The sequence below is a fragment of the Silurus meridionalis genome, chromosome 15, assembly GCF_014805685.1.
Source record: "Silurus meridionalis isolate SWU-2019-XX chromosome 15, ASM1480568v1, whole genome shotgun sequence".
Classification (NCBI taxonomy): Eukaryota; Metazoa; Chordata; class Actinopteri; order Siluriformes; family Siluridae; genus Silurus; species Silurus meridionalis.
The window spans coordinates 14862635-14889341 of NC_060898.1; the positions used below are offsets into that span (position 1 = coordinate 14862635).

At 37.3% G+C, this 26707-nt stretch overlaps 2 protein-coding genes across 3 annotated transcripts; one reads left to right on the forward strand and one right to left on the reverse strand.

Annotated features, from left to right (window-relative positions):
* Nucleotides 1–2252: 2252 nt before the first annotated feature.
* chek1 (checkpoint kinase 1) lies at nt 2253–15757 on the forward strand. 2 transcript variants are annotated; one of them, XM_046868693.1, is made up of 13 exons: nt 2253–2446; nt 3424–3511; nt 3592–3815; nt 3902–3966; nt 9573–9642; nt 9722–9910; nt 10041–10145; nt 12450–12545; nt 13486–13573; nt 13662–13830; nt 14977–15108; nt 15209–15310; nt 15393–15757. In XM_046868693.1, exons 2-13 carry the CDS (start codon nt 3447–3449, stop codon nt 15486–15488), a joined length of 1401 nt encoding a protein of 466 aa, XP_046724649.1. In that variant the 5' UTR covers nt 2253–2446; nt 3424–3446; the 3' UTR covers nt 15489–15757. The 2 variants fall into 2 exon arrangements, with proteins under 2 accessions (XP_046724649.1, XP_046724650.1); XM_046868694.1 differs by having other exon boundaries at nt 3444–3511.
* A 150-nt stretch (nt 15758–15907) lies between these two features.
* LOC124398119 (V-set and immunoglobulin domain-containing protein 10-like 2) lies at nt 15908–25329 on the reverse strand. Its single transcript, XM_046868152.1, has 12 exons — nt 25175–25329; nt 24127–24480; nt 22145–22420; nt 21768–22043; nt 20398–20655; nt 20011–20271; nt 19611–19910; nt 18726–19013; nt 17631–17753; nt 17484–17508; nt 17021–17115; nt 15908–16477 (listed from the first exon to the last, which is right to left on the reverse strand). Exons 1-12 carry the CDS (start codon nt 25242–25244, stop codon nt 16371–16373), a joined length of 2433 nt encoding a protein of 810 aa, XP_046724108.1. The 5' UTR covers nt 25245–25329; the 3' UTR covers nt 15908–16370.
* Between the last annotated feature and the right edge of the window lie 1378 nt (nt 25330–26707).

Below are 26707 nucleotides of genomic sequence, written 5' to 3' on the forward strand. Positions count from 1 at the left end.
TTTATTAAGTAAAGCTCTTCATAGGGAGACAAAACAACAACAACAACAACAACAACAACAACAACATTTGAAAGCAACAATTTGACTCAGGACTTTCACTAATCACAAAGCCAGAGCTATTCACTGTAAACCCAATTTTAGATTATTCTCCTCTAACATTATGTCTCTCTGTACTTTCTTTAAGAACATGTCAAAACCTTTAAACCAAAGGCCTCAAAGTTGTATATCATTCTTGAATCCGTATCAGTGGTGAACAGTGATGATAATGTAATTAAATGAAAATTGAATGTAAATGTAATTGCGTCGCTTTTTTTTGCGTAACTATTTTACTGAAGTATTTCCATTTGGGAAAACTTTAACTTCACTCCATTTCAAAGTCAGATATCGTACTTTTTCCTCAACCACATTTTGTGAAATCAGTCGTTCCATTTTATTTATGAGGATAAAACGTATGTGATCAAGCACGCACCGATCAGTGTCGAGCGCTCGCTCTGTTTGAACTTGTTTTGATTGGCACTTGGTGTGTCTACTCATCACCAACATACAGTTTAGCATCAGTTCAACAGCAAGCAAAACATTTAGAGAGAAATAAATGAATGAACTCTTGACTCGAACTTGACATGACACCTGTGGCCTTCATTGTTTTGAAGTAGTTAAAAAGAAGGTTTTGTGCTCAATCATTTATTAAAAATCAATCAGTGTTTGACTCATTAATATCATTTTATTAATAGATAGTTGTGCTAAGCGTAACATTAGAGACTTCTCACATCAACTGAGCTGAATAAGAGTCTTGTGATAAAAAATGGTAAAAGGAACATTATAGCGATAATAAATCCTAATACTATGGATACTTCAGTACATTTGAAGTCAAATACTTTTGTACTTTTGCTCAAGTGAAAGTTTAAGGGGAGCACACTTATTTTTTACTGAAGTAAAAACCTACTGTATCTCTACTTTTACTTAACTACATGCTTTGTGTACTTTGTCCACTACTGGTTGTTAGGAAGCTTCATTATTAACTGTATGCCCCCTTGCTTACTTCCTTTCTTTACATCTGTTTTGTGATTTAAAATAATAATAACAACAAGAACAACAACAACAACAACATTTGAAAGCAACAATTTGACTCAGGACTTTCACTAATCACAAAGCCAGAGCTATTCACTGTAAACCCAATTTTAGATTATTCTCCTCTAACATTATGTCTCTCTGTACTTTCTTTAAGAACATGTCAAAACCTTTAAACCAAAGGCCTCAAAGTTGTATATCATTCTTGAATCCGTATCAGTGGTGAACAGTGATGATAATGTAATTAAATGAAAATTGAATGTAAATGTAATTGCGTCGCTTTTTTTTGCGTAACTATTTTACTGAAGTATTTCCATTTGGGAAAACTTTAACTTCACTCCATTTCAAAGTCAGATATCGTACTTTTTCCTCAACCACATTTTGTGAAATCAGTCGTTCCATTTTATTTATGAGGATAAAACGTATGTGATCAAGCACGCACCGATCAGTGTCGAGCGCTCGCTCTGTTTGAACTTGTTTTGATTGGCACTTGGTGTCTACTCATCACCAACATACAGTTTAGCATCAGTTCAACAGCAAGCAAAACATTTAGAGAGAAATAAATGAATGAACTCTGACTCGAACTTGACATGACACCTGTGGCCTTCATTGTTTTGAAGTAGTTAAAAGAAGGTTTTGTGCTCAATCATTTTATTAAAAATCAATCAGTGTTTGACTCATTAATATCATTTTATTAATAGATAGTTGTGCTAAGCGTAACATTAGAGACTTCTCACATCAACTGAGCTGAATAAGAGTCTTGTGATAAAAAATGGTAAAAGGAACATTATAGCGATAATAAATCCTAATACTATGGATACTTCAGTACATTTGAAGTCAAATACTTTTGTACTTTTGCTCAAGTGAAAGTTTAAGGGGAGCACACTTATTTTTTACTGAAGTAAAAACCTACTGTATCTCTACTTTTACTTAACTACATGCTTTGTGTACTTTGTCCACTACTGGTTGTTAGGAAGCTTCATTATTAACTGTATGCCCCCTTGCTTACTTCCTTTCTTTACATCTGTTTTGTGATTTAAAATAATAATAACAACAACAAGAACAACAATAATAATAATAATAATAATAATAATAATAATAATAATAATAATAATAATAATAATCACAGACTTTTTTCCACTTTTATTTTGGAAATACAACTTCCGTGTTGTAACTTCCGGCATTACAAGTCATTTGGAAGAAACGCGCCAAATCAGTAAACGCAGGCAGTGACGGGGGACGCGGTATTACACAATACTGCTGTACTTTTCTTTTAGTGTGTCATTTGTCAGAGTTTCAGTGTGTGTGTGTGGGAGATCATATGGAAGAATCGCCTGGTTTCCGACACTGGATCTTTACTGAGCTGTGAAAACTGAAGGTAATTCAGTGTGCAGTAACCAGAACATGTGTCCTGCTGCACTGATGCTCTTCTACTCTCGAATGTAGTTTGGGGGTTTATATAAAATCAGTTGGTTTGCAATGATCTGAAATATTATATGATGTTTTTTAATGATTTGTTTTTAAAGATCTGCGTGATACGATGTTTATTTTGAAGACCTGCTTAGTCCAGAGATCAGTTGTCATTTGACAAAAACGAAAGTAAATGAACAAAAGATAAATACAGCATAAATTTCTAAGTACAGTCTTTTAACGATCTTGGCAGGTGAGTTGTTCTGAACATCCTGGGGAACTAACCACAGATCTTCTGTAGATGTAGGCTGAATATAATCTCTTCATGTAATTGAGATCAGGGCTTTGTGGAGGCCAAAACAAGGTTCTCTTTGCAGAAGGTAACTACTAGAAGGTAACTGTGATGGCCAATATATATATATATATATATATATATATATATATATATATATATATATATATATATATATTGGCCATCACAGAGAACAAGAAGGAGTCCTGTGAGTAATAGTTTGGCCTCCACAAAGCCCTGATCTCAATTACATGAAGAGATTATATGCAGCCTACATCTACAGACAACCATAGACAACCTGAGAACTAACTACATGTGTTATGGAGATGAAAAAAGCATATTTTATATATATATAAGATATGCTTTTTGGGGTCTTAAGGGGAGTCTTAAGGGGTTTATGTTTTCTCAGTCACGTGACGAGCTGCATTTGCTTGTCATAGCTTCGAGAAAGTAAAATTAAATCTAGATTATTAATAGGTGGCAAGTAATAAATGGATTTTGCTGACATTTGTTAAATGTAACTGTAAATGGATTGTGCTGTAACAGGAGTATGTAAGTACATGTTGTACGCTCTGATAGTTGTATAAGAATGATGATATAACTAAGCGTATGATCGTGAACTGACTGGCTGTCTCACTTACCCTATGCTCCAGATTTATTTTTGTTTTTATAGGTTATGGCCGTGCCTTTTGTTCAAGACTGGGACCTTGTGCAGACTCTCGGAGAGGGCGCATATGGAGAGTGGGTATTAAATACAGCATTCAGCTTTTTAACCTACACAATGACTGTCCTGATTTTGCTTTTTGTCTTTTGTCTTGCAGGGTACGCCTGCTGGTCAACAGGAAGACGGAGGAGGCGGTGGCAGTGAAAGTTGTGGACATGACCACCGCCAAGGACTGCATGGACAACGTGAAGAAAGAGGTGTGCGTGCACAAGATGCTGTCTCACACCAACATCGTGCGCTTCTATGGGCACAGGAGTGAGGGGTCGATCCATTACATCTTCCTGGAGTACTGCAGTGGTGGCGAACTGTTCGATCGAATAGGTGAGAGGAGAGTGAGCCGTGTCTGAGGTGGTGTTACTCACCTCGCTTAACAAACGACTCAAGAATGTTGTGGAATTTTATCACAGAGCCGGATGTGGGAATGCCGGAAAAGGACGCGCACAGGTTTTTTCAACAATTAATTGCTGGAGTGGTGAGTTTAACATTTATATATTTTTTTTGTGAAAAAAGAGCTATTATATCTAGGGCTTCAGTTATCGATTATTTTAGTAATCATCTGTCTTCATACTACTCTGTCCTCTACATCTGCCTCTTTCCACCCAACTACCTGCATGTCTTCCCTCACCACATCCATAAACCTCCTCCTTGGTCTTCCTCTTTTCCTCCTTCCTGGTGGCTCCATCCTCAGCATTCTTCTACCGATATACACCATGTCCCTCCTCTGCACATGTCCAAATCATCTCAATCTCGCCTCCCTCACCTTGTCTCCAAAACGTCCTACATGCGCCGTCCCTCTAATAAACTCATTTCTAATCCTGTCCATCGTCGTCACTCCAAACGAAAACCTCAACATCTTTAGCTCTGCTACCTCCAGCTCCACCTCCTGTATTTTACTCAATGCCACTGTCTCTAAACCATACAACATCGCAGGTCTCACCACAGTCCTATAAACTTTCTGCTCGCAGATTCTCTTCTATCTCTAATCACTCCTGCTATCACTCTTTTCCACCCACTCCACCCTGCCTGCACTCTTTTCTTCACTTCTCTAACACACTCTACATTACTTTGCACTGTTGATCCCAGGTACCTGAACTCCTCCAACTTCCCTTTCTCCCTGCAACTGCACCACTCCACTGCCCTCCCTCTCGTTCACACACATGTACCCTGTCTTATTCCTACTGACTTTTATTCCCCTTCTCTCCAGTGTGTTTCTCCACTTCTCCAGGCTCTTCTCAACCTGCTCCCTACTCTCAACACAAATCACAATATCATCCGCAAACATCATAGTCCCCGAAGACTCCTGTCTGACCTCGTCCGTCAACCTGTCCATCACCACTGCAAACAGGAAATGGCTCAGAGCCGATCCTTGATGCAGTCCAAAATCCACATTGAACCAGTCTGTCGTTCCTACTGCACATTTCACTGCTGTCACACTGTCCTCATACATGTCCTGCACCACCCTCACATACTTCTGCCACACCAGACTTCCTCATACAACACCACAACTCCTCTCTCGGCACCACAAACGCACAGTGCAACTCCTTCTGTCCTTCTCTATACTTCATCATCAACATTCTCAAAGCAAATAATGCTTTGTTCCTGGCCTTACTCCCTTTCCACTTGGTCTCCTGAACACACAACATATCCTCTCCTCTCCATCATATCAGCTCCCTCTCTCCAATGTATGTGGTACTCTTCCTCAGCATTAAACCATACTGTTGCTCACAGATGGTCACCTCTTCTCTCAGCCTGGCTTCCACTACTCTTTCCCATAGCTTCATGGTGTAACTGATCAACTTTATCCCCCCTGTAGTTACTGCAGGCCTGCACTTTTCCCTTATTCTTAAAAAACGGTACCAGCACACTCCTTCTCCATTCCTCAGGCATCCTCTTACCTTTCACAATTTTCTTAAACATCTCCATGCTTCTATTAGTATGTCATCTGGTTCAACCGGTTCATCCCTCTTCACCTGCTGTCGTATCTCATTGTACTCCTGCCTACCTTTTCCCAATTTTGTTTTGCCAACCTCTTTCTCCTTATGCTGTCCTGCACTTCCTCATTCCACCACCACGTCTCTTTGTCTTCCTTTCTATTTCCAGATGTCACGCCAAGTACCTTTCTAGCTGCCTCCCTCATCACTTCTGCAGTAGTTACCCAATCAATCAGCACCTCTTCACCACCACCGAGCCCCTGTCTGACCTCTTCCCTGAACCTCACACTACACTCTTCCTCCTTCATTTTCCACCATCTTATTCTTCTTTCAGTCCTCCTCCTCTTTTTCTTCACCTCCAAAACCATCCTACAGACCACTATCTGATTCTGTCTATCTACACTGTCCCCTGCCAACACAACACAAACTCTCTTCACCTCCACTACACTCTTACTGTACTCTTCCTTCAAAATCACCCCTACACCTTTTCTCTTTCCATCCACATCCTGATAGAACAGGTTAAACCCACCTCCCATGTTCCTGGCCTTACTCCCTTTCCACTTGGTCTCCTGAACACACAACATATCATCTCCTCTCCATCATATCAGCTCCCTCTCTCCCTTTAAAAAGTCATAATCAATTCGCATCACTTTTTTTTCCCTGATGTCTCTGTAGATGTCTTTCTCCTCTCCTTCTCCTCCTTCGTCCAACAGTAGCCCAATTTCCACCGGTACCCTGTTGGATAACAATACCTGTGGCGGTTGTTGGTAACCCGGGCCTCGACTGATCCTCTATGAATTGCTAATTCATGATCCATGTATTTGTTTTGGCACGTTTTACGGTGGATGCCTCTCCTAATCACTCTCCTTCTTGGTCAAATAGCCCTTGATGCCTTCAGTGTGACTCTACAATTTTCATAGTCATGGAAATAAAGAAAACTCTTTGAATGAGAAGGTGTGTCCAAACTTTTGGTCTGTACTGTGTGTGTATATGTATATATATATATATATATATATATGAATATTAGGGAAAATAAGACGGGTCTCTTAAAATGAACAAGTGAATGGTTTCCTTTTTTAGAAAAATTTAAATTTTCTCTTGCATACAACATTATCTGTGAAAACTAAACCCATTTTGTGTTTTTAATTTCCATATTACATCAAAATGCAAACATATAAATAATTTCTAATTACTTTAAATAAGGGCAAACGCACTGTACTGTGCTTTCTTCCATTTAGTTTAAAATAATCACAAACTTTGGAAACTTTCTGTTGTATTCTTTGGCCTGAATCTTCTCCATGCCCCCTGCTGTTTTCACTCTATTTTTCATTCTGGAGCATCTTCTGTGTTTACCCGTCCAGGGGTCTCATTTCGAAAACGTGGTGTGACCACAAAATGAGGATGGAAACGTGAGTTCGCCACTTTCCACACAAAGTTTGTGATTTAAAAAAAAAAAAAAAGATTTGACAGGAGAAAGTGTGACCTGTATGTAAACACTGAGCAGAAGGCGAGAAGGGAAATTGGTGACACAGACAGTGCGTACAACCTTTGCATGGAAAGTGGTGTATGCACGTTTCCAGCCTCGTTTTGTGCATACGTGACAATTATGAAAAAGACCCCAGAGCGGTCCCGAGTCCCGAGCGGTTCTGCGAGTGGTGCGTCAGTAATAATGGTTCGTGGGGAAACACAGTGTGTAATTAAATAGACTAAACAGAACTTATTGGACTTAATAAGTTTTTGTATTTGAATTAATCGAGTTATTTGAGGAATCATTGCAGCCCTAATTATATTAAATGTTAATATTGAAGCTTGAGTCAGTAAAGATCTGTACAACTGAGCGCCTCCAGATTTGTGGTAACAGTTTGGAGAAGAACCTCATATAGTAGCAAAGGTCAGTGTGTGTGTGTTTATTTATATAATACACACAGTGAGGCAAATAAGTATTTGAACACCCTGCTATTTTACAAGTTCTCCCACTTAGAAATCATGGAGGGGTCTGAAATTGTCATCGTAGGTGCATGTCCACTGTGAGAGACATAATCTAAAAAAAAAAAAAAATCCAGAAATCACAATGTATGATTTTTTTAACAATTTATTTGTATGTTTCAGCTGCAAATAAGTATTTGAACACCTTAGAAAGTCAATGTTAATATTTGGTACAGTAGCCTTTGTTTGCAATTACAGAGGTCAAACGTTTACTGTACACACAGATCTTCTCTAGATCAGTCAGGTTTCTGGCCTGTCGCTGAGAAACACGGAGTTTGAGCTCCCTCCAAAGATTCTCTATTGGGTTTAGGTCTGGAGACTGGCTAGGCCATGCCAGAACCTTGATATGCTTCTTACAGAGCCACTCCTTGGTTATCCTGGCTGTGTGCTTCGGGTCATTGTCATGTTGGAAGACCCAGCCTCGACCCATCTTCAATGCTCTAACTGAGGGAAGGAGGTTGTTCCCCAAAATCTCGCAATACATGGCCCCGGTCATCTTCTCCTTAATACAGTGCAGTCGCCCTGTCCCATGTGCAGAAAAACACCCCCAAAGCATGATGCTACCACCCTCATGCACCACAGGATGGTGTTCTTAGGATGGTACTCATCATTTTTCTTCCTCCAAACACGTTTAGTGGAATTATGACCCAAAAGTTCTATATGTGTGTGTATATATGCAGTGTATATATATGTATATGTATGTATATATATGTGTGTGTGTGTGTGTGTGTGTGTGTGTGTGTGTGTGTGTGTGTGTGTGTGTGTGTGTATATATATATATATATATATATATATATATATATATATATATATATATATATATATATATATATATATATATATATATATATATTTAAAAAAAATTATTATTATTTAATTTTTTTTTTTTGTTTAGAGTAAATCTTTGTACCGTTAAATTACCAGTTTGTTGCAAATAAACAAAAGGAACGTGTTTTTTAAAAAAACATAAAAGGTGTTTTCAAACTTTCGACAGGCACCGTATATGTCATAAAAGTTGATTTTATCAACAGACTTTTTTGTTATGGTACCTCAAGCAAGATTAAAAAAAGTATTCAACATTTAAAAATGATTGGACTCAAACAGTGTATAAAATGTTGAAGTGAAAACAAAGAAAGACTAAAGTAATGTATTGAGGAAATTCCTTATTTTTAAAGTAAGAGAACATAGTGAACTGTCATGGTTTTTTGGCAGAATTATTATTATTTTTTCCCCCCAAAAGTGCACATTCCTGTTTACTGAAAAGATTTTACAATCAGATTTTACGATCAGTACATTGACTTTTGAACCAGAAAGCTGAGATGCACCTTGTGTTAATCTTCTATTACACAGATTTTATTGTGCATGAATCATGATTAAAATACAATTTATTAAAACATAATAATGTTGAGTTACGAGGGAACTGAGGCACATAATGAGGCTCATTTCTATTGTTTTATTACAAATATTTAGTATCAAGACCCCATGGTACTGTATCTTAGTCAGTTTGAATTTTGTGTAGCATTACACCCCTTATTACAGTATTTGCCACATTGAAAGCTCATGACATCCCACAGTAGACTGTACTAAATTAAGGGCTTCTGAATTCCCTCAGTGCATTTTTGCCTTTCACAGGAAATGGACAAGCATGGCTTTGAATTTAGAACTGCAGGAATGCTGACCGCAGTAAGCGAAATGAAATGAAGTGGCAGTTATGCATTGCAATGCTGTAATATAACTCCATTACCGGTACAGTGCACAGTCACCTCAAGTGAAATCCAAGATTCTATCCAGACTGGAGCTGATAGGAGCCGTTAGTAATGTTTAGAGCTTTCTGCTGTCTGAGATGCAATTACAATGAAAGCATTGAAAAGCCGTCCCCATTTTTCCACCGACCGATTCATCACCCCTTAAAGCTGAAATCGTTCTTTATGAAGAGGAGCTCTGTTTCAACTGGAGGCAAAGCTCATTTCTTTGCTAGTTTTTTTTTTAACAAGACATACTTTTTGATTGATTGATTTTATTGATTTTATTTTTTTATCTGTTCACCATGCTATGAGTACAGGTCTAAGAACCCTTTAAAGCATAACAAAATACACTTGAAAATTTTTTCCACAATGCACATTTCCACCAAATTGTCCCTAATCTGCATTCGTCCTCACAGGAATATCTCCACGGCATCGGAATCACACATCGAGACATCAAGCCAGAAAACATCCTCTTAGATGACAAAGGTAAGAACGATTTGACAAGAATGAAAAGATGTCCATGGATTTGGATGCTTGTTCTTATATATTGTGAATGTTTTCTCAGATAACCTGAAGATCACAGATTTTGGCCTGGCCACCATGTTCCGGCACCGTGGCCGCGAGCGTAAGTTGGCCCGTCTGTGCGGCACGCTGCCCTACGTGGCTCCGGAGCTGATGTCCCGCTCCGAGTTTAACGCTCAGCCTGCAGATGTCTGGGCCTGCGGCATCGTTCTCACTGCCATGCTGGCTGGAGGTGCGGTGACTGTTTGTGTGTGTTTGTGTTTTCTGGAACAGAGGCAGAGCCTGCAGCATCTGTCTGCTCAGATATTACTGACGGATGTGGCTGCTTTTTTTTTTCTTTTCTTTTTTTTTTTTTTTTACAGAGTTACCGTGGGACCAGCCGAGTGAGAGCTGTCAGGAGTATTCTGACTGGCTGCAGAAGAAAACCTACCTCACACCATGGAAGAAAATTGATTCCATGTCTCTCGGTAACTGGAAGCAAAAAGTTGTGTTTTTACAATGTTTCAGGGTTGGTCACAGTGGATGATAGGACAGCTAGGTTACCTCAATTTCTATGCCCAAGGTTTTTTTCACTCTGATCAAGATCCTTCAGTTATGTTCACACATACAGCGAGTTGTTGTAAGGAAGCATAAAAAATACCATTGGCCAGATGTTCAGCAAGATGACAAAGCTGAGAAAAGTTTATGCGAATATGGAGCGACTTCACGCTTTAATGAGAGTACAGTGGTCCCGCGGAACTCGCGGGGGTTACGTTCTAAAAACGAAAATCCGCAAATTTTGGACGCACCAATGCAGCCCCTATGGTACCTTAGCAAATTCATCTAGACATGATGTCCATTTAATACAATAGTGTTTTAAAACATTTGTAGTGAAACAGTTTGAAATGTTATTCCTAACGTTCCTGAACATTCGGTCCCGCTGCGGATTCCTGTTAATTTTAGGATAATCCGCAACTCGCTGTTCGGTTCCAAAATGAGATCCCATGAATTTTTTCGAGCCATGAGTTCCGAACTGCGAATGATCAGGGGTTCACTGCAATGACATTAGAGTGCATGTGATCCATCTCCTGCTTTGTTGTCAAAAGTGGAATGCTATAGTAGCTGTGCCATCCAGTAAAACGTTACTAAGTCAAGTCAAGAAGCTTTTATTGTCATTCGAACCCTATATGGCTGATGCAGTACACAGTGAAATGAGACAACGTTCCTCCAGAACATAAACCAAAATAGAGCTACATAATAGAACACAGAGCTAAGAACTGAAGCAAGTTTTCCTCGCCACATAAAGTGCAACCAGGTGTCAAAAGAAGACACAAGACAGTGTAGGACAAATACAAAACACAAAATATACAGTACACTGTGCAAAAGAGGAGTACACCGGAGTGTACTTGTAAATAAACACAAAAGGTTGTGCAAAACACCAATAGCAGCAGTCAAATGGATGTTCAAAAAACAGCATGTAACAGTTATGAAGTTCTAATAAAATAATAATATAATATGGGTGCGTGTGTAAAATGACGGATGTGTAATGGATGTGTAAAATGACTACATGGAGTGTGTGCGGCAGCCAGTATTAAGAATCGGCAACTTCGAAATAGTAACTGGTGACATCCAGCAGTAAAAGTGCTGCATGTGTGGACATAAATGTGTGGACGTGTGTGTTTGGTTGAGACTTCCTGACATTTTTCGACTTTCTCTCTCTGGACTCATGAACTGTATTTGGACGTAACTGTACAAAAACCCTACATAATCTGCTTCTGCTGTAAACACTGCTTACTTTGCTGCCATTTCAGCATATTCCTAACTTTGTCACACATGATTGCTATTGAACACACAGTACATATACCTTGCTGTCTTGACTGAAACCAACCAGCTGGCTATTTCTGGTTAATCAGCACTGCACACTGCCTCACTATTTGCATTTCTGTTTGTTTTTGGCTCATGCCTACTCTCTCCTACCTCAGAAAGTCAAGAAATTTTTCTTTTTTCTTTTTTAACCACTAATTGGTATTGTCAATTAATACCCTGGTACTGTAATGTAACTGTGAAATATTTGAACTACTCTATATGTGGAAAAAAGTTTTGGGACACCTGATTTTTCCAGTCATATATGGTTCTTCTTTAAACTGTTACCACAAAGTTGAAGGCACACAAATATATAGTCTTTAGATTTGTAGCGTTAGTGAGGTCTGTGAAGATATAGTTTATTTGGGCTGAACTCTTGGATCTTGTGGCCTGATTTAGAGTTCTGAACTTGACCCTACTGAACACCATTAGGATGAGCTCCAGAGCAGTGGAGATTATTATAAGAGCACGTGGGGACTAAACTTTGAATGTGATGTTCAAAACCATGTACATATCTTGTGGTCAGGTGTCTGCTACTTTTGCCCATAAAGTGTATGTTAACAGAGCAAAATGCTAGTATCATGTGATGCTAATGGTTTTCTCCGGAAACTATTTGGATGAGATCATTTGGGTTTTTCTATACCCTTTTTTTTTTCTTTATGTCTGTGAAAAACAACATAAATTCCAAATGCAAACTTTCAACAGAACTATGATAATGTCCCAATTTGTGATTTAAACATGGATAGAATCTATATTCTATATTTATAGGAATAGAAATCGAGTAGAAACTATTTCCTTCTGCCTTCCTGCTACATTATTATTGGAGACACGTCACTTTGGGAAACTTGCTGTTTTAATAGGGCTGAAATGTAGCTCTTTTTTTTTTCTCTTTGTAATCATGTACCTTCTGAGATCTGCCTGTTTTGTAGGTCTGTTAACAAAGATCCTGCTCCATAGTCCTGAAGACCGGATCACCATTCCTGAGATCAAAAAGCATCGCTGGTTCACCAGAAGCTTCAAATCAGGTTTGGGGTTGTTTCAGAGGACTTGAGAGTTTCTTTTTCTTTTTGTTATATGTGCTGCAGTAATAACAATATTTCTAATATTTGAGACTTACAGTCAAAAGCCAAAATATCAATTTGCTTTATATTGTTATTTCTGAAATCACCATTTGTGCTTTGTTTTTTCTGAAAAATCTGAACAACTTCAATTGAATGCTTTTATTTTCAATGAAGAGTAAAATTAAATGTAATCCTATATCTATGCACCATTATTTCATGTTATATTGCATGACACTTACATGAGGCAAGAATACACCCTGAATAAGATTCCAGTCCATAACAAAAATATTGAGAATGATTGTCATGTTTATGTTAAACCCTGTTTTACGATATATGGACAAAAGTATTGGTTTATACATCACCATATATGGTTCATCCCCAAAATGTTACCACTAAGTTGGAAGAATACAGTTCTATTGGATGTCTTTGAACATGGTAGCATTAAATTTCCTCTTTACCGAAACTAAGAGACCGAAACCTGTTGGATTGGAGGAAAAACATTTTAGATGCTTGATATATAATCTTTAGTGCTTCGACCTCAACCCAACTAAACACCTCTGGAATTTATTGGAACGCTGACTACATTAATACCTGACTTTACTAAAGCCTTTGTGGATGAATGAGCACAAATAAAAGACACTAGTACACTTCAAATTCTAGTGGAACATCTCCCCAGATTAGTAATGGATAGTATAACATTAAATTGGTATTCAATGTGAAATGGGAGGTTCAAAAAGCACCTGCAAATCTTATGGTTAGGTGTCCAAAGGAATGTTCACATAGTGTTCTTGTGGTATGGAATCATGAAATCATTCACGTATTATTTTGTAAGAGTTAGAGTTATCATCCTGAGAACTGAATATGTGTTCTGTAGCATTTCTCATGTTTTTTGTTTTGACCGCAGGAGCAAAACGCCAGACTGATGTCCACGGACCACTGACCAAGTTGCTGCGCTCTGACTCAGAGAGATTTCAGCTTGCACGAACTAACAGGTTTTAAGTTAGTCACACAAATTTTTAATAGTTTATCCAGCTGTCCAAGAGAAAATCTTAAGCTTTATGTGCTTGGATGTTTCCTCAGTGATGAGCGGGTGCAGATTTCCAGCTCTCAGCCAGAGCCACAGGGCTTGTGGGAAGTCAGGGAGGATGTGGTGCTCACTGATGGAGCTCAGGTCAGCTTTTCCCAGCCTGCCTGCCCTGATCACATGTTATTAGGAAGCCAACTGCTGGGCACACCGGGCGCTAGCCAGGTAATAACACTTCACCATATGCTGTTTTCCTGTAAGGCTGTTTATAGCAATAAGCATATGGGATCTGGGAGTTCTCACCACAGTTCCACTGTTCATGGATGGAGTTTTTTTTTTAAATATCACAAGAATATTATGAGAGCTGATATTACTATTTGCTAAGATTCATGCTGCTTTAATGCCTTTAAAATTCAATACAAAAAAGCATGTTGATTTTTTTAATCTTAGAATATATTACTTTTATATTTAGGGAAAAAACTATTTTTCATTAGGACAAAAATTCTAATTTATTTACACACAAAATTTTATTTCCAATCATTTTTGGAAAATGGCTTAATTAAATTCTTTGGATTAATGTGTCAAAATTTTATGTGTCAGATTATGTAGTAAAATGAATAAATCTGACTTTATGGCATTATTTGTTTGACAAATTGTTGTGTTTATTTAATTTTTTTATGTGTAATAAAAAAATGTTTTCTAAAAATGTTTTCCAAAAGTGAACTTTGGTACTGGTAGTGTTAATGCACCAGCCCGATTACAAATTTTGTGCAACAATGTCAAAAGAGAACCAAAGGTCATGGATTGTCTTAATGAGATTTAAATGACTAAGGTGTAGGAAATGTCACCCGGACACGTACGAGAGATTTTGTGGGCAGAAGTGGGATTGTCCACAATAATTTTTGCCTCTGTCTCTGTCACTTGCTCCAGATTAAATTTTTTTCTGTTTGATGTCGTACCTGGATTTATTTGTTAATTGGGAATTCAAACAACATTGTCATCATGCACTACAGCGTTTCTAAAGCAAAAAGTCATCAATGTGTGTCTAATTAGAATTGAATGTACACTAGATAGCGACACACTTTTTTTTTTTTTTGTCCTGTGAATTTAGAGCCATTTGGTCAAAAGCACAGGTTAATTATTCCAAGACTTGTCAGACTTTCAACTTATAATGGGCCTTATAGCATGGTATAAACCCTTCCTCTGAAACAACTATATTTTGTAATGCAGGAAAATCTAATTTTAATGAGATTATAATAGCTAGCAAGTCATGCGTTCCACCACAGAGTTGTTTAATGACTGACACACCAAAGCCATCCCTATAGCCGCTTTTGCTTCAAGTACCAACTGTCACCATTGTTTATCCCACAGAACCCATGGCACAGGTTAGTAAAGAGGATGACCAGGTTCTTCACTACCCTGAAGGCAGAGGCGTCCAGCATGGCCCTCCGTGACACCTGTATAAACCTGGGCTACACATGGAAACAGAGCTGCAACAACCAGGTACTCTATAGATGACAGGGACATCCTGTAAATTTAGGACCGTTTGATTCAGGAGGAAATTTTTTATTGCATTCCCTTTTTGCCCTCCCGCTCTCTTCAGGCAACAGTATCCACACTGGATCGCCGTAACAACAAGCTGATCTTCAAAATCCACTTCCTGGAAATGGAGGAACGTATTCTTGTAGATTTCAGACTATCGAGGGTAAGCAGAAGCTTGACTTGACATTCTGAAAATGAATTGAAGTTTTTTTAAATCTAAAAAAAAAAATTCTCTAATTTTTTAGGGAGATGGTTTGGAATTCAAGAAGATTTTCGTGAAGCTCAAACAGAAGCTGTCGGACATCATAAGTAACCAAAGGGTTCCTATCGTTTTTACATGAAGAAATAAATCTTCTAGGTTCAGTAGTGATACTCTACATTCTCCATGTTTTGTTCTTACTTTTTATGTTCCACTTGTGTTCAATGCTTCCGTAAGCATAGGAGTATAAAAACATTGTATTGGACTGAAAGGCTCACTTCTGTGTTTTTCTTTTTTCCCCTCTTTTTATTCTCTCAAGGTCACCCTTTGCTTCTTGCTTACTTTTTTAAAGTTCTATTTTACTGCTCTGGTTTAGTATATAAATACGAATAAATGTTTTTAAAACCAAAATATTTACCCCTTTGTCTCGTCTTTAATAGGCCTTTAAATGTTCAATAAAAATTAAATTGATGTTCACAGTAGAATGGTCAGTCTTATTGAATGCTGGATTCTGATTGGTCAGAAAAACCATGATTTGGCAAATTTAAAAAAAGTCTCTTCTTTTTTTTTTTTTTTTTTTTTTAGCATAGGTGTGAAAGACTTGAAATGTAAAAGACTTGAAATCAGAAAATAATAACTTTATTGTTTACAAATGTTCAGTTTCCCAACATATGTCTTAGTTCAGCTTCAAGAGTATAATAAACACGATTGTTAACTTTTTTTAATATATTTTTTTAAAGATTCCAGAACCATTTAATGAGTAATCCTTTCTTAATTGTAAATAAATTTCGCAAGTAATATAATATTTGTGTACAGTATCATAATAGGGATGGTGTCCTAATGAGCCAATAAACCTGACCTTTAAATTTTTTTACTTTTTTTTTACTTTATAATTTTATTTAAACAGTGTCCTTTCTGTGTCAACACTGTAAATCCTTCAGGTAGAACTTATCCTCATTTCACTTTCGGTTTATTTGAATATCGCTGTCAGATCAAATCAAAACTTTTGGTTTCCATAATGGTTCTAGCTTGAGGCCATCACAGTGATCGTGACATTGACGGGTTCGTCCCCTGGAGGGAGGTTTGTGGGTGTTGCTGTAGGTCGTGGCAACACCACAGATCCAGATGGTCCTGGGAAAGAAAATGTTATCAGGAGATGTGCAGAGAATTATAAAACACAAAAACAGCAGATGTCAGTGATGCATGCTCAGACGTCAGAGTTTTTTTACCTCACAGATGTATCAAGTGCGCATGCCGTGCCAAAAACACGACCTATCTGGTATATTTCCTGGATAATAATTTGCTCAAGAGTATGGTGTGCCCAAATTGAGAATAATTTTCTTATTCTTGTACCTCAATCAAACAAGGACAAACCTTTTCAGGTCATTTTGAACCTGCATTATTACTCTGTTTATAAGTGCTTGCTTGGTTAGCTAACAGGCTAACAAGAGTGCACAAATGACGAGGGACTTGAGTATTAAAGCATTCCTCAGTTTCTTCACTGTATCATGTGAAATAGACGAGTAGACAGCAGTTATAACAGCATAGGATGGCCCGTTAAAAATGTAAAATGTACCATCTGTATCAAATTAAATAGATTGGCAAATCCTTTTGACAGTAGGATTTATTATATTTTTTTTAATGACCTATCAGTTTTGTGCTCAAGTATAGTACCTTGACTTGTTTCTCCTCCAGTGCTATCTGCTTCTGATCCACCAACAACCTCATCCTCAGGGTAGTTGATATTTTCTCTAGACTGGCTATTTTGCCTGTAAGTGAAATCATTTATAAAATCTTATTGGGAAAATTATTATAAATCTATATACAGCAATATAGTTTGCTTTGTATATCAGATTTCATTATAATAAGTAATAATAATACGTTTAAAGTAAGAGGCAAATATTTGCACCCTGTGTGGCCTGCACACTATAAGATGAAACAACATTTATTATTTGTTTGCTTGTTAAGAAATGGGTAACAGAATGCAGCTTATTTTTTTGCATTGTCTATGGGTGCAGCTCATTTCAGGCCCAAAAATTGAAAATTCTGTTAGAACTTTGAAATTATGATTATTACTTAAATTTTTTACTAACTTTTCTTACTAATACATATTTAGAAATAACAGATCCATACATACCTGCCAAATATTAAATCATGAAGCCCTGTAAAAATGTTTGCAACATGTATTAGCAGCATGAAATAAACTTTGCAGACAGACTTAATCCTAAATTACAATAAAAAATATCATGCACAGACCCACCCCTTGTACCAATGTCGAACTTACGGGGGTTGTTGTTGCGATTCCTCACCACATACATAAACAGCAGTACTGTAGCAATCGTTGCCACAAGCATGCCTCCAATAGCTGCCCCGATAACCGCAGGATAAGCATTAAAGCCTGGCAGAGCTGGAAGAAAGCAAATCTTAATATCAATATGGAACAAATTTCACATTCGACAAACAGCATGTCAATGTTTTAATACTTTATAAGATGAACTAATTAGTATTACATTTTTGTTTCTGTTTAATTTAGATTCTATTTCGCATTAGATTGCATTAGTCTTAACTTTAAAAAAAAAAGGGAAACAAAAAAACATTGCTTTTGTTTAACAGTTATGTTAGGAAAGGTCAAAGAATTAGATGACAGACAGATCAAATAAAGAGACAGTGTGTCAGAGAGAGTGTGGTTGTTTGTTGTTTTGGTGAACTTGTGATGGTGCATTTCACCTAAGCAGACAAAACAAAACAAAAAAAGAGCAATTTCTGTTAGCTGGCTTATTGTCAGTGGAACTGATGGAATTAGTTTCTTAAGTATTAAACAGTTTTGTAAAACCAATAAAATACTTTGTTAAATCAAATATATACAGGAACATGATGATCATCCAACTTATTTTCTTTTTGTCGCAAAGCTACAAGGCTAATTTATGCTAACTTGTGCATCACAATGTACACAGTTAATCTGTGTGTATTAGGATTAGCACAGTTTGACTGAATTTCAGTTTTTTATTAGACACTGCAGTGTTTGTCTATTTTGTCCAGTTCAAATAATTTATTTACAACAGTCTGGTATTATTACACTACCAGGCCCTGCCTCCTACAATGAAATTATGTACAGTTCATGCTCTACCTAACCTAAACCTGAAATACCTTGGGCAAAGAAAACACAATGAGCAAAACATGGGGTAGTTCAGGTCCAGTACCTGTAGCAATATTAGCTTAGTAGCTGTAGCTGTATCTGAAAGATCAGACAACTTGTGTCTTACTGTAGGTTACTAAGTACATTAAAGGTTTTTCAGGTTAGTCTGTATCAGTGACAATCTATATCTATTATCATGAGATGTAAGTTATAAACCTGATACAATTACATATCAATTCCCACCTGGACTCTTGACCTCTGAGGGGTGTCCAATCGTGCGGCGATTGACAGCAGTAATTCGAACTGAATATGTCCCAGAAGGATCCAGGTTGGTGATCTGGTAGCTTCGACTGCTGGGGTCCAGTTCTCCTACCACTTTTTGCCACATTGGTAATGGGAAATTTTGGCGCTCTATGAAGAATCCAGTAAAGTCGTCATCTGACAGGATCAACCATTCCAAATTTACATCAGTCCTTTGACGACTGCTGTACACAATCTTAGTGATGGTGACATTTGGAGGCATTGGGTACCCTGGATGAAGATTTAGTCATTAACACTTTAGTATGTATTTAGTAAACACCTCTTTATAGCCATTTTATTCTCCTGGCAAATACTTTTGAATTGTTTTTAAATTCACCTAGTCATGTCTCAGCTTATTCAAAAACTATTTATGCATTAAAACACAAAGTATGCCTTGTAAAGCAGCTCTGGCTTTGTCTCTAGCATTATTCTTGCAGCTTATGATCTTTGTATTTTAGCTTTAATGTTCATTAAAAATTAAGAAATTTTAAACTTGTTTTCTTCAAGGAATTAAAAAAATTAAGTGCCTGGTGTGAAGTCCTGGGATCATTAGCAATATAATTGTTGTGTTTTAAGTATAAAAATATGAAACTGGAACTCATTAACCTATCTTCAACACATACAATAAACAAAAGTGAATGGTACCTTAAGGTATTCCACAGCAGTTGAGTTTATAATGTGTATGGCTGTGCTGTGTAAGACTTTTAATCCATTAAACTGAAGATGATCATATTCATTATAATATCAATTTAAATTCCACTACAATCCATGATAAAAAAATCGTTATTACAAGATATCTGTGTCTACGGGAAATTGTAGTACACTCACTAAGTACCACCAGTAAGATGGGAATCTCTGCGCCTCCTACAGCATTGGTAGCAGAGCACCAGTACTGTCCACCATCCATCATGCCATCTGTTTCCCGTACAGTCAGATTGGACCAGGCTGCAGCTTGCTGAAGAACATACTTCTTGGGTGTGTCACTGTCACCCACCTTTTGTTTCATATTATTGTACCACGTAATCTCTGTGACTGCAGGATAGTTTTTGCTCAGGATGCAGGTCAGCTGAACATCATTGCCTTCGTACACTGAAACAACACTGCGCTGAGTCATCAAAACTGGTGCCTCTGGGAAAAAACAAAACAATAGATAAAAAGAATGGCTAGCTGATTCTGTTCCTTACTCATTGCAGTAGTTAGACTTCAAGCTCTAGTGAATGGTCCATACCCAATTTTAACACGCACTGCTTGCTCTCTTTAACAAGTGGATGTTTGGCATGGCAAACAAATGCTTTGCCACTGTAGGTGGCGCTGGAGCGCAAGACTAGGATGTTGGAGTTCTCCTCAGATGTGCCCTGCATATCTCCTGAACTAGAAGCCCACCACAGCAGAGCACGAGGAAAACCACCCTCCCATGAGCAAGACAGCATCAGGTACTCATTATTACGTGTTGCATATGCAGAACACTGGGGTTCTTCATTCGGCAACCCTGGGAAACATGGCATTTCAATACTTAGTTATGAATTTTCTGAATAACTTTATAGTAATTTAAATAATAATAATAAATGAAATAAAGCCTATTTCATGGTTAGGTCTGTAAACAATGAATACTCACATGTCCTGGTGCTACAGCGCTGTGATAAAGAAAGTGCCACATGTGAGCCATAGCAGGTGAATACTGAGTTGTTAGCCGTTTGAGTCCCTGGCTGAATCCGAGTTATGTTATAAACACCCTGTGAGTTGTCTCCATTCACATATGGACTCCAGTTGAGGGTAGCTGAAGGGTAACCCCCCTCCCAGGAACAGATGAGAGCTAAGTCATTGTAGTTATTAGTTGGGAAGATAGAACAAGATGGCACACCATCTGGTGGATCTGTGAGAAGAAAATCATTGAATAACACTGGAGGGAACTGATCCAATGAAGCCAGAGCCTGTAAAACTTAGACCTAAAGGCACTGTTCTATATTGTGCTAGCTAGATAGTAGACACTGATGGGCATCATGATTTACTGGATCCTTTTGTAAAAGGCACAGAGCGTTTCTACACAATATAGATGTTTTCTCAAAATTCAAAGTGGGTAGCCCTCACAACCTCTGTGATTTAACAATAGATTTAACAATCTATTACTAGTACATCCTTGACTTACACAGATTCTTAGGATTTTCAACCTAAATAGATGCACTCTATAGCAGTTTGACAGTCTTAGGCAAAGCACTTTGGGCTGTATTCAGAGTTAGCAACGAAGATTCAAACGTTACTGCCAATATTTATGCATAGAAAGTTACACAGCATTCAAAAATATATACAAAAAAAAAAATGTGCACACGCATAAGTCGAGTGTCTGGATACTCCATTCAGAATATGCAAATCACCTGGGTATAGTTTATACCTTTGAGGATGTCAAATATTTTTTTGAGTAGAAGTGTCTAGATTTTGCACAAGAAAAGTAGGGGGAAACTTGCATATAACAAATTGCATATAAATGAGACCTTCCTCTGCTTTATGCAATTCTCATGCAACTGTCTGGGAAGCACTCAAGTCCACAGTTATGGCTGAGATTTGAATAGCAATGTATGCAGCTGCTCTATTGGCTCACTACACATGTTCTAATGACCTCTGAATACAGCCCTATGATTTTTGTTGTCAATGCAGATTTGAGATCATGACAAGAATGCCAGCCGCTGCTTGTCATGATCACAGGAAACGAATAACGTAGCTCTATACCTGATTTTCACAGCTGCCTGAAAGTTGTTTTTACCTCATCCAGATGCTTGTTGTAGACAGAGGACTATATTTTGCTGCACATCTCCAGAGAGTGGACATCAAACAACGTGTGTATGTGTATGCATGGGTATAGGGGAAAGTATAATAGGAAGTGAAGGTATGAATGATAGACAGGTAAAGTTCAGATAAGACGACACTAAAAGTTAAGCAGAGCAGATTGCATGGAGACAGGAAATGGCCATAAGATCTAAATAGACTTACAGTAGACGGTGAGAGTGATGGTTTTCTTGGAACGTGTATTCAGATAAGTGTTCTGAGCAAGACAGGCATAATAGCCTGTGTGCATTCGGAGGATCTTGGTGATGGTGAGCTGTGGTCCAGTGTAGACCTGGGAGTTGTTGTAGAACCAGACATACTGACTGGGAGGGTTGGAGGAAGCTTGACATAGAAGCGAAACAGTCTCTCTCTCTAGAGCTGAGTATCCTCGATCCGTTACTGAATACGGTGTTATATCAATCTGAGGAAGATCTGGTCCAACTAAAGGAATTGAACATATGTGTAAGGAACTGCTAAACTTTGCAGGAAATATATGGAATATATAAATAAAGAAAACAGTTATTGCCTAAAATCCCACTCACATATAACGTCCATCCAGATGCGGTCACCACTTTGCTGATTGACTTCGTTCTTGGCCAGGCACTTAAACCAGCCCGTATGGTTACGGCTTACTGAGGTGATGTTGATTAGATTGCTGTCACTCTCTGCCAGTATGCTGACCTGCCCACTATGGTCCTCCTGTTCCCAGACATAGTGAATTGGGCCTGTGCCATTCTCCAGTCCACAGCGCATCCACACTGATGCGCCTTCTACAGGCGAGGAATCACTCAGCTGGACATAGGGTTTGGACACAGGCACTGTAGGACACATTTTGGAATTTCCACAATCAGTAAACTTGTTAACCAGCAAGCATTGCAGCAGTACATGGACAGTTTACGTGTGCTAGATACGCCTTGACAAGCAAAGGCAAAATTACATTAATCTTTTTTTTTTTTTTAAGTTATGTATTTTATCTTGCTGGCATGTTAAATGGATTTCCAATCTCATAGTAAAAAAAAAAAAGATAAAATGCAGTTGTCTTGATATAACATACCATATAGTGAGCTAGCAATCTATTCTGACTTTCACATGCATATTATAATTCCAAATATGCTATGGCTGCTGATGATTCAGTAGTGAAAAATGCTTGTCTACAGTAAATAGGCTAGATTTACCAGGCCTTGCAAAATATTTCTGTTCACACTTGCTCAGCTATTGTGTGTATTAGCTGCCTGCAAAGATATCTGATATTTACCCTGCCAGGGGCATATGATAGCTTGTTAGCATTAATGCCTGAGTCACAGTCCTGAGAAAAGAATTTAGAAATAAAGTACTGACCTGAATCTGTTAAACATGGCTTGTTTAGTATTTGTATATATCAGCATATAAAATGATCTTGAATCAACATGGTTAATAGATAATGGCTAAAGTACATGTAAAATTATTTACATACTGTAACTATTGAAAGCAATTCTTTAAAAAAAATATCAAATGTTTTCCAATATATTACATATCACTTTGTGAAGTGAACAACTGGGCTTTACACGTGCCAGGTAGCCTGAATTAGCCAACTATTACAGTGTTTAATAACAGCAATATTTTTCTTATTGTTCATAATTAATTCTTCACCTACTCATTTAGTAAATAATCAAATCATGCTTTACTACTAATTGTGTGAGTGTTCTTAGTGTGTAAGAATACCCAGAGAAGCACGTTTTTTAAATTTTGCACTTATTTTTTCTAAAATACCGTTTCATCAACTTATAACTGCTTGTACAATAATTATTCTGGAATTAATTATTTTTTTGGGGTAATGTTTATTCCTACACAACTTAACAATTAGCAATGAGCTCTTAAAAATTTTGACCTAGACCTGATTGTCAATTCTGCATTGCTGTCTTATTGGTTGTATTTAAACCAGTGATTCCAAGTAAAATACAAACTGTAACTTTGCCAGTAATGTACCTCATACAGCTCTAAATGAGTCTTATCAGTTTGAAATAAATCATGTGAGCTGTAAACGTACGGATACCTGGAGATCTTTAAAAGCCATATTTTACCACCTACTTCTTGATCAAAATACCCGTCGAAAATCTTAAACATTTACAAGACAAATACAAATACAAAACCTATTTGTTTTCTTTTATGAAGCCTGCTAACCATGCTGTACTGTTTAAATTAAAGTGCATTTTCTAAAATTCTTGCTTAAATACTATTGAAATGCTTTGGTCTAAACTTCAATTTAGTTATTCTAAGGTAATTGCTTAATGTTTTGCATTTGCACCGTAAATTCTAAATTAAACTTTCTTTTATATTTCAGTTAAAAAGCTTTTATACCTGGAAATGCAACAATCTAGATAAAGTGCTATCCTATTCTTTTTTCCAGGTGAACTTGAGACCTTGTACTGATCAGTATTTAGAAGACAACCTAGACTCTGGTGCATTAAGAGATTGATTTTCTCATGTAAGAAATACTGTTGAGCTCATCCAGGATTAGATCTCATCATGCACTCTAATCACCAACCTAAAACACGCAGGTACACATAGTAATAGTAAAGCTTGGCTCCCTCCGCTGTGTCGTACAGAGCCTGGCAGGTGTATAAGCCTTCTGCTGCTAGAGGAAGCTTCGTTATGGACAGAGAGGCGCTGTTACTGATGACGTTTAGGTCACCCAAATCTTTGGCCAGTTGCTGGAGTTTTGGACCTTTCCCAAAGTTATACACCACGGCTCGAATAGTATCAGTGCCTGGCTTGGTAAAACTCCAAATGTAGACATCAGGGAGAGTAGGCCCACATTCCAGAATCACTCCTTTGTCCACCACTCCATTAGTCCTTGTTTCTTTGTAGATGACTTGCCCTGGGTCCACGATCTCCAGACCTGAAAGAATAATGCATTAATAGAACAAAGAAAAAATATGCATTTTACCTGCAAACAAAAGTCAAAAGTTGGATTAAAAAAAAGTCAAAAGTTGGATAAAAAAATGAACTAGGTTGTTATTAACAAATGTACCGCAGTGCAACTGCATTGTCAAATCTGATTACTTTTGTGTAATAACAGCTCAAATAGCAGTGCAGATGCAAATTACAAGATCATATTAATGTATATATAGTAACAATTTGCTAATTTACAGACTTGTATAGAAGACTTTCTTGAAAGGGTTAATAATTGTGCATATTTGTTGATATGGCGAAGTGATATTTATGTTCGTTTTCATTTTTGGAAGGAGTCTACAAATATGATGCTTTGGATAACTAAGTGTTCTGACAAATAAGAGTTGGACAATTTTTTAGTAACGACATATATCAAATACAATGTGTTATTTCTTAATTAATAGCACATGTTTTGGTGAATTGCTACAAAATTTTAAATGCTACAAAAAGGGAACAAAACAATTTGTGGTGTGCTATTTTTAGAAAAAAAAAATAACAACAAAAATTCGGTCCTTAAAATAGTAAAAATTGGTATCCCGTCTATTATGACAAGAAAATAAAATTATATATTCAGCAATTAACATTTGCAATGCCAGAAGTTTATGCCAGTTTGCATATAAACTTACGGCATGACCTCTTACCATGCAAAAGGAGAGGAAGCAGGAATACAGTTAGGGAGATATCAGCCAGCACTACCACTCTGTGTACCATGGTGCCATGACGCTCAGGTGACCAATGCTGTATCCTTTAGGAAAAAAAGATCCACAAGTAATTTCTCTCTGAAAAACGTGAAAATCTCTTTAAAATATTCTGAAAACCAACAGTGTCCTGTCCGAGCAACGAGTTTTGCTGGTGTACTCAGGCAGTAAGAGCTGATTGAGTGTCTGTAAACTGATTTGCCTTGAATTATTCACCAACATGTCCACCCTCAGCACCTCCCCACCAACACACAACCCCCACCCCCCCTCTTCCATGTGCAGGAATTCAGTGGAGTAGAGAGGAGAGACGCGATGATACCTTTTTCTTATACATTATTTAGCAGCACACTGGGATCTGTGCTCTTTGTTCCTTTCCATTGCTTCGCACACAGTAGGTGGGAGACTACAATACACTCTGCTCAAACAATGATGTTGCATTCCTAAAAAATGACCCCAGTCATGACCTTTTCCTAGCACTCACTCACAATGGATACCACATTACCAAAAATGGTAATCTGCCTTGAAAATAAGCCAGAAGGTGTACAATGAATTATCACCTTATATTCAATCTGTCAATATGTCAATTAGTTTAAAAGTTATAATGAAATAAACATCTTAGTTAGATCCATCATTTCTAGCTTAAACTGCGTAATCTTTGCACACTCAAGCCACAACACGAGAGTAATTTAATCACAGATGCTGATTGAGTGTAGGAGCTCATCCGTCTCGCTGTTTGAGGTCTCTACTGTGCTAATGTCTAATACAGACTCATATTTCAACCAACAGCAATATTGTGTTCAGCCAGGGAAGGGAAACTAGGACCTCTTTACATTCATTGATGAGGTTCTCGTGTTACGCATCTGTGTAATGTGAACAAACACACTGATCCGTGCAGGCAAGGCAAATACACACAATTAACCTGTAGACTGATTGTTTTTATGTATGCAAGCTTTTTAAGAATATTTGGGTTTTAGAAATAAAAGTTAAATACTGTATATGTACAAAGTGACTATTTTATTGGGAAATATAAAAACTGTAAAAATAACCAAAAAAAAAATCCAATCTGCATTCCTTTTCAATAGGTGCTATTCAACATGCATATATTTCTGTTAGAGCAAGAAATAAGAGTAAATATGTGTAAAAAGAATAATAATTATATCAGCTGTAAGACAAATTCCATTTTATAATATCTAAGAATTTTACATTAACTATTTCAACAAACAAGTGCAAATTAATAAATCACTCATTTGGTGTCTTCTTATAACCTGAGAGCAGATATAATAATAAAATGATATAACAATATAATAATGATAATATAATGATATAATAAAGATATAAGACATAACGATTAGTGGAAACAAAGAATCATGTGGATTGTATTATTATTATTATTATTATTATTATTATTATTATTATTATTATTATTATCTTGCCAATAAAGCTTAAACTACAATAAAAGATTCCCCAAATATATTT

What these genes read in the sequence shown, in the direction of transcription:
- LOC124398119 (XM_046868152.1), bottom strand. Translation starts at nt 25,244, where the DNA reads ATGGTACACAGAGTGGTAGTGCTGGCTGATATCTCCCTAACTGTATTC. An exon ending in CATCACTCTCACCGTCTACT is followed by an intron (nt 20,656 to 21,767) that starts GTAAGTCTATTT and finishes TTCTTCTCACAG; the next exon opens with ATCCACCAGATGGTGTGCCA. An exon ending in CTCAGAGGTCAAGAGTCCAG is followed by an intron (nt 17,754 to 18,725) that starts GTGGGAATTGAT and finishes GCTTTCTTCCAG; the next exon opens with CTCTGCCAGGCTTTAATGCT.
- chek1 (XM_046868693.1), top strand. Translation starts at nt 3,447, where the DNA reads ATGGCCGTGCCTTTTGTTCAAGACTGGGACCTTGTGCAGACTCTCGGA. An exon ending in AACAATTAATTGCTGGAGTG is followed by an intron (nt 3,967 to 9,572) that starts GTGAGTTTAACA and finishes TCGTCCTCACAG; the next exon opens with GAATATCTCCACGGCATCGG. An exon ending in CACCAGAAGCTTCAAATCAG is followed by an intron (nt 12,546 to 13,485) that starts GTTTGGGGTTGT and finishes TTTTGACCGCAG; the next exon opens with GAGCAAAACGCCAGACTGAT.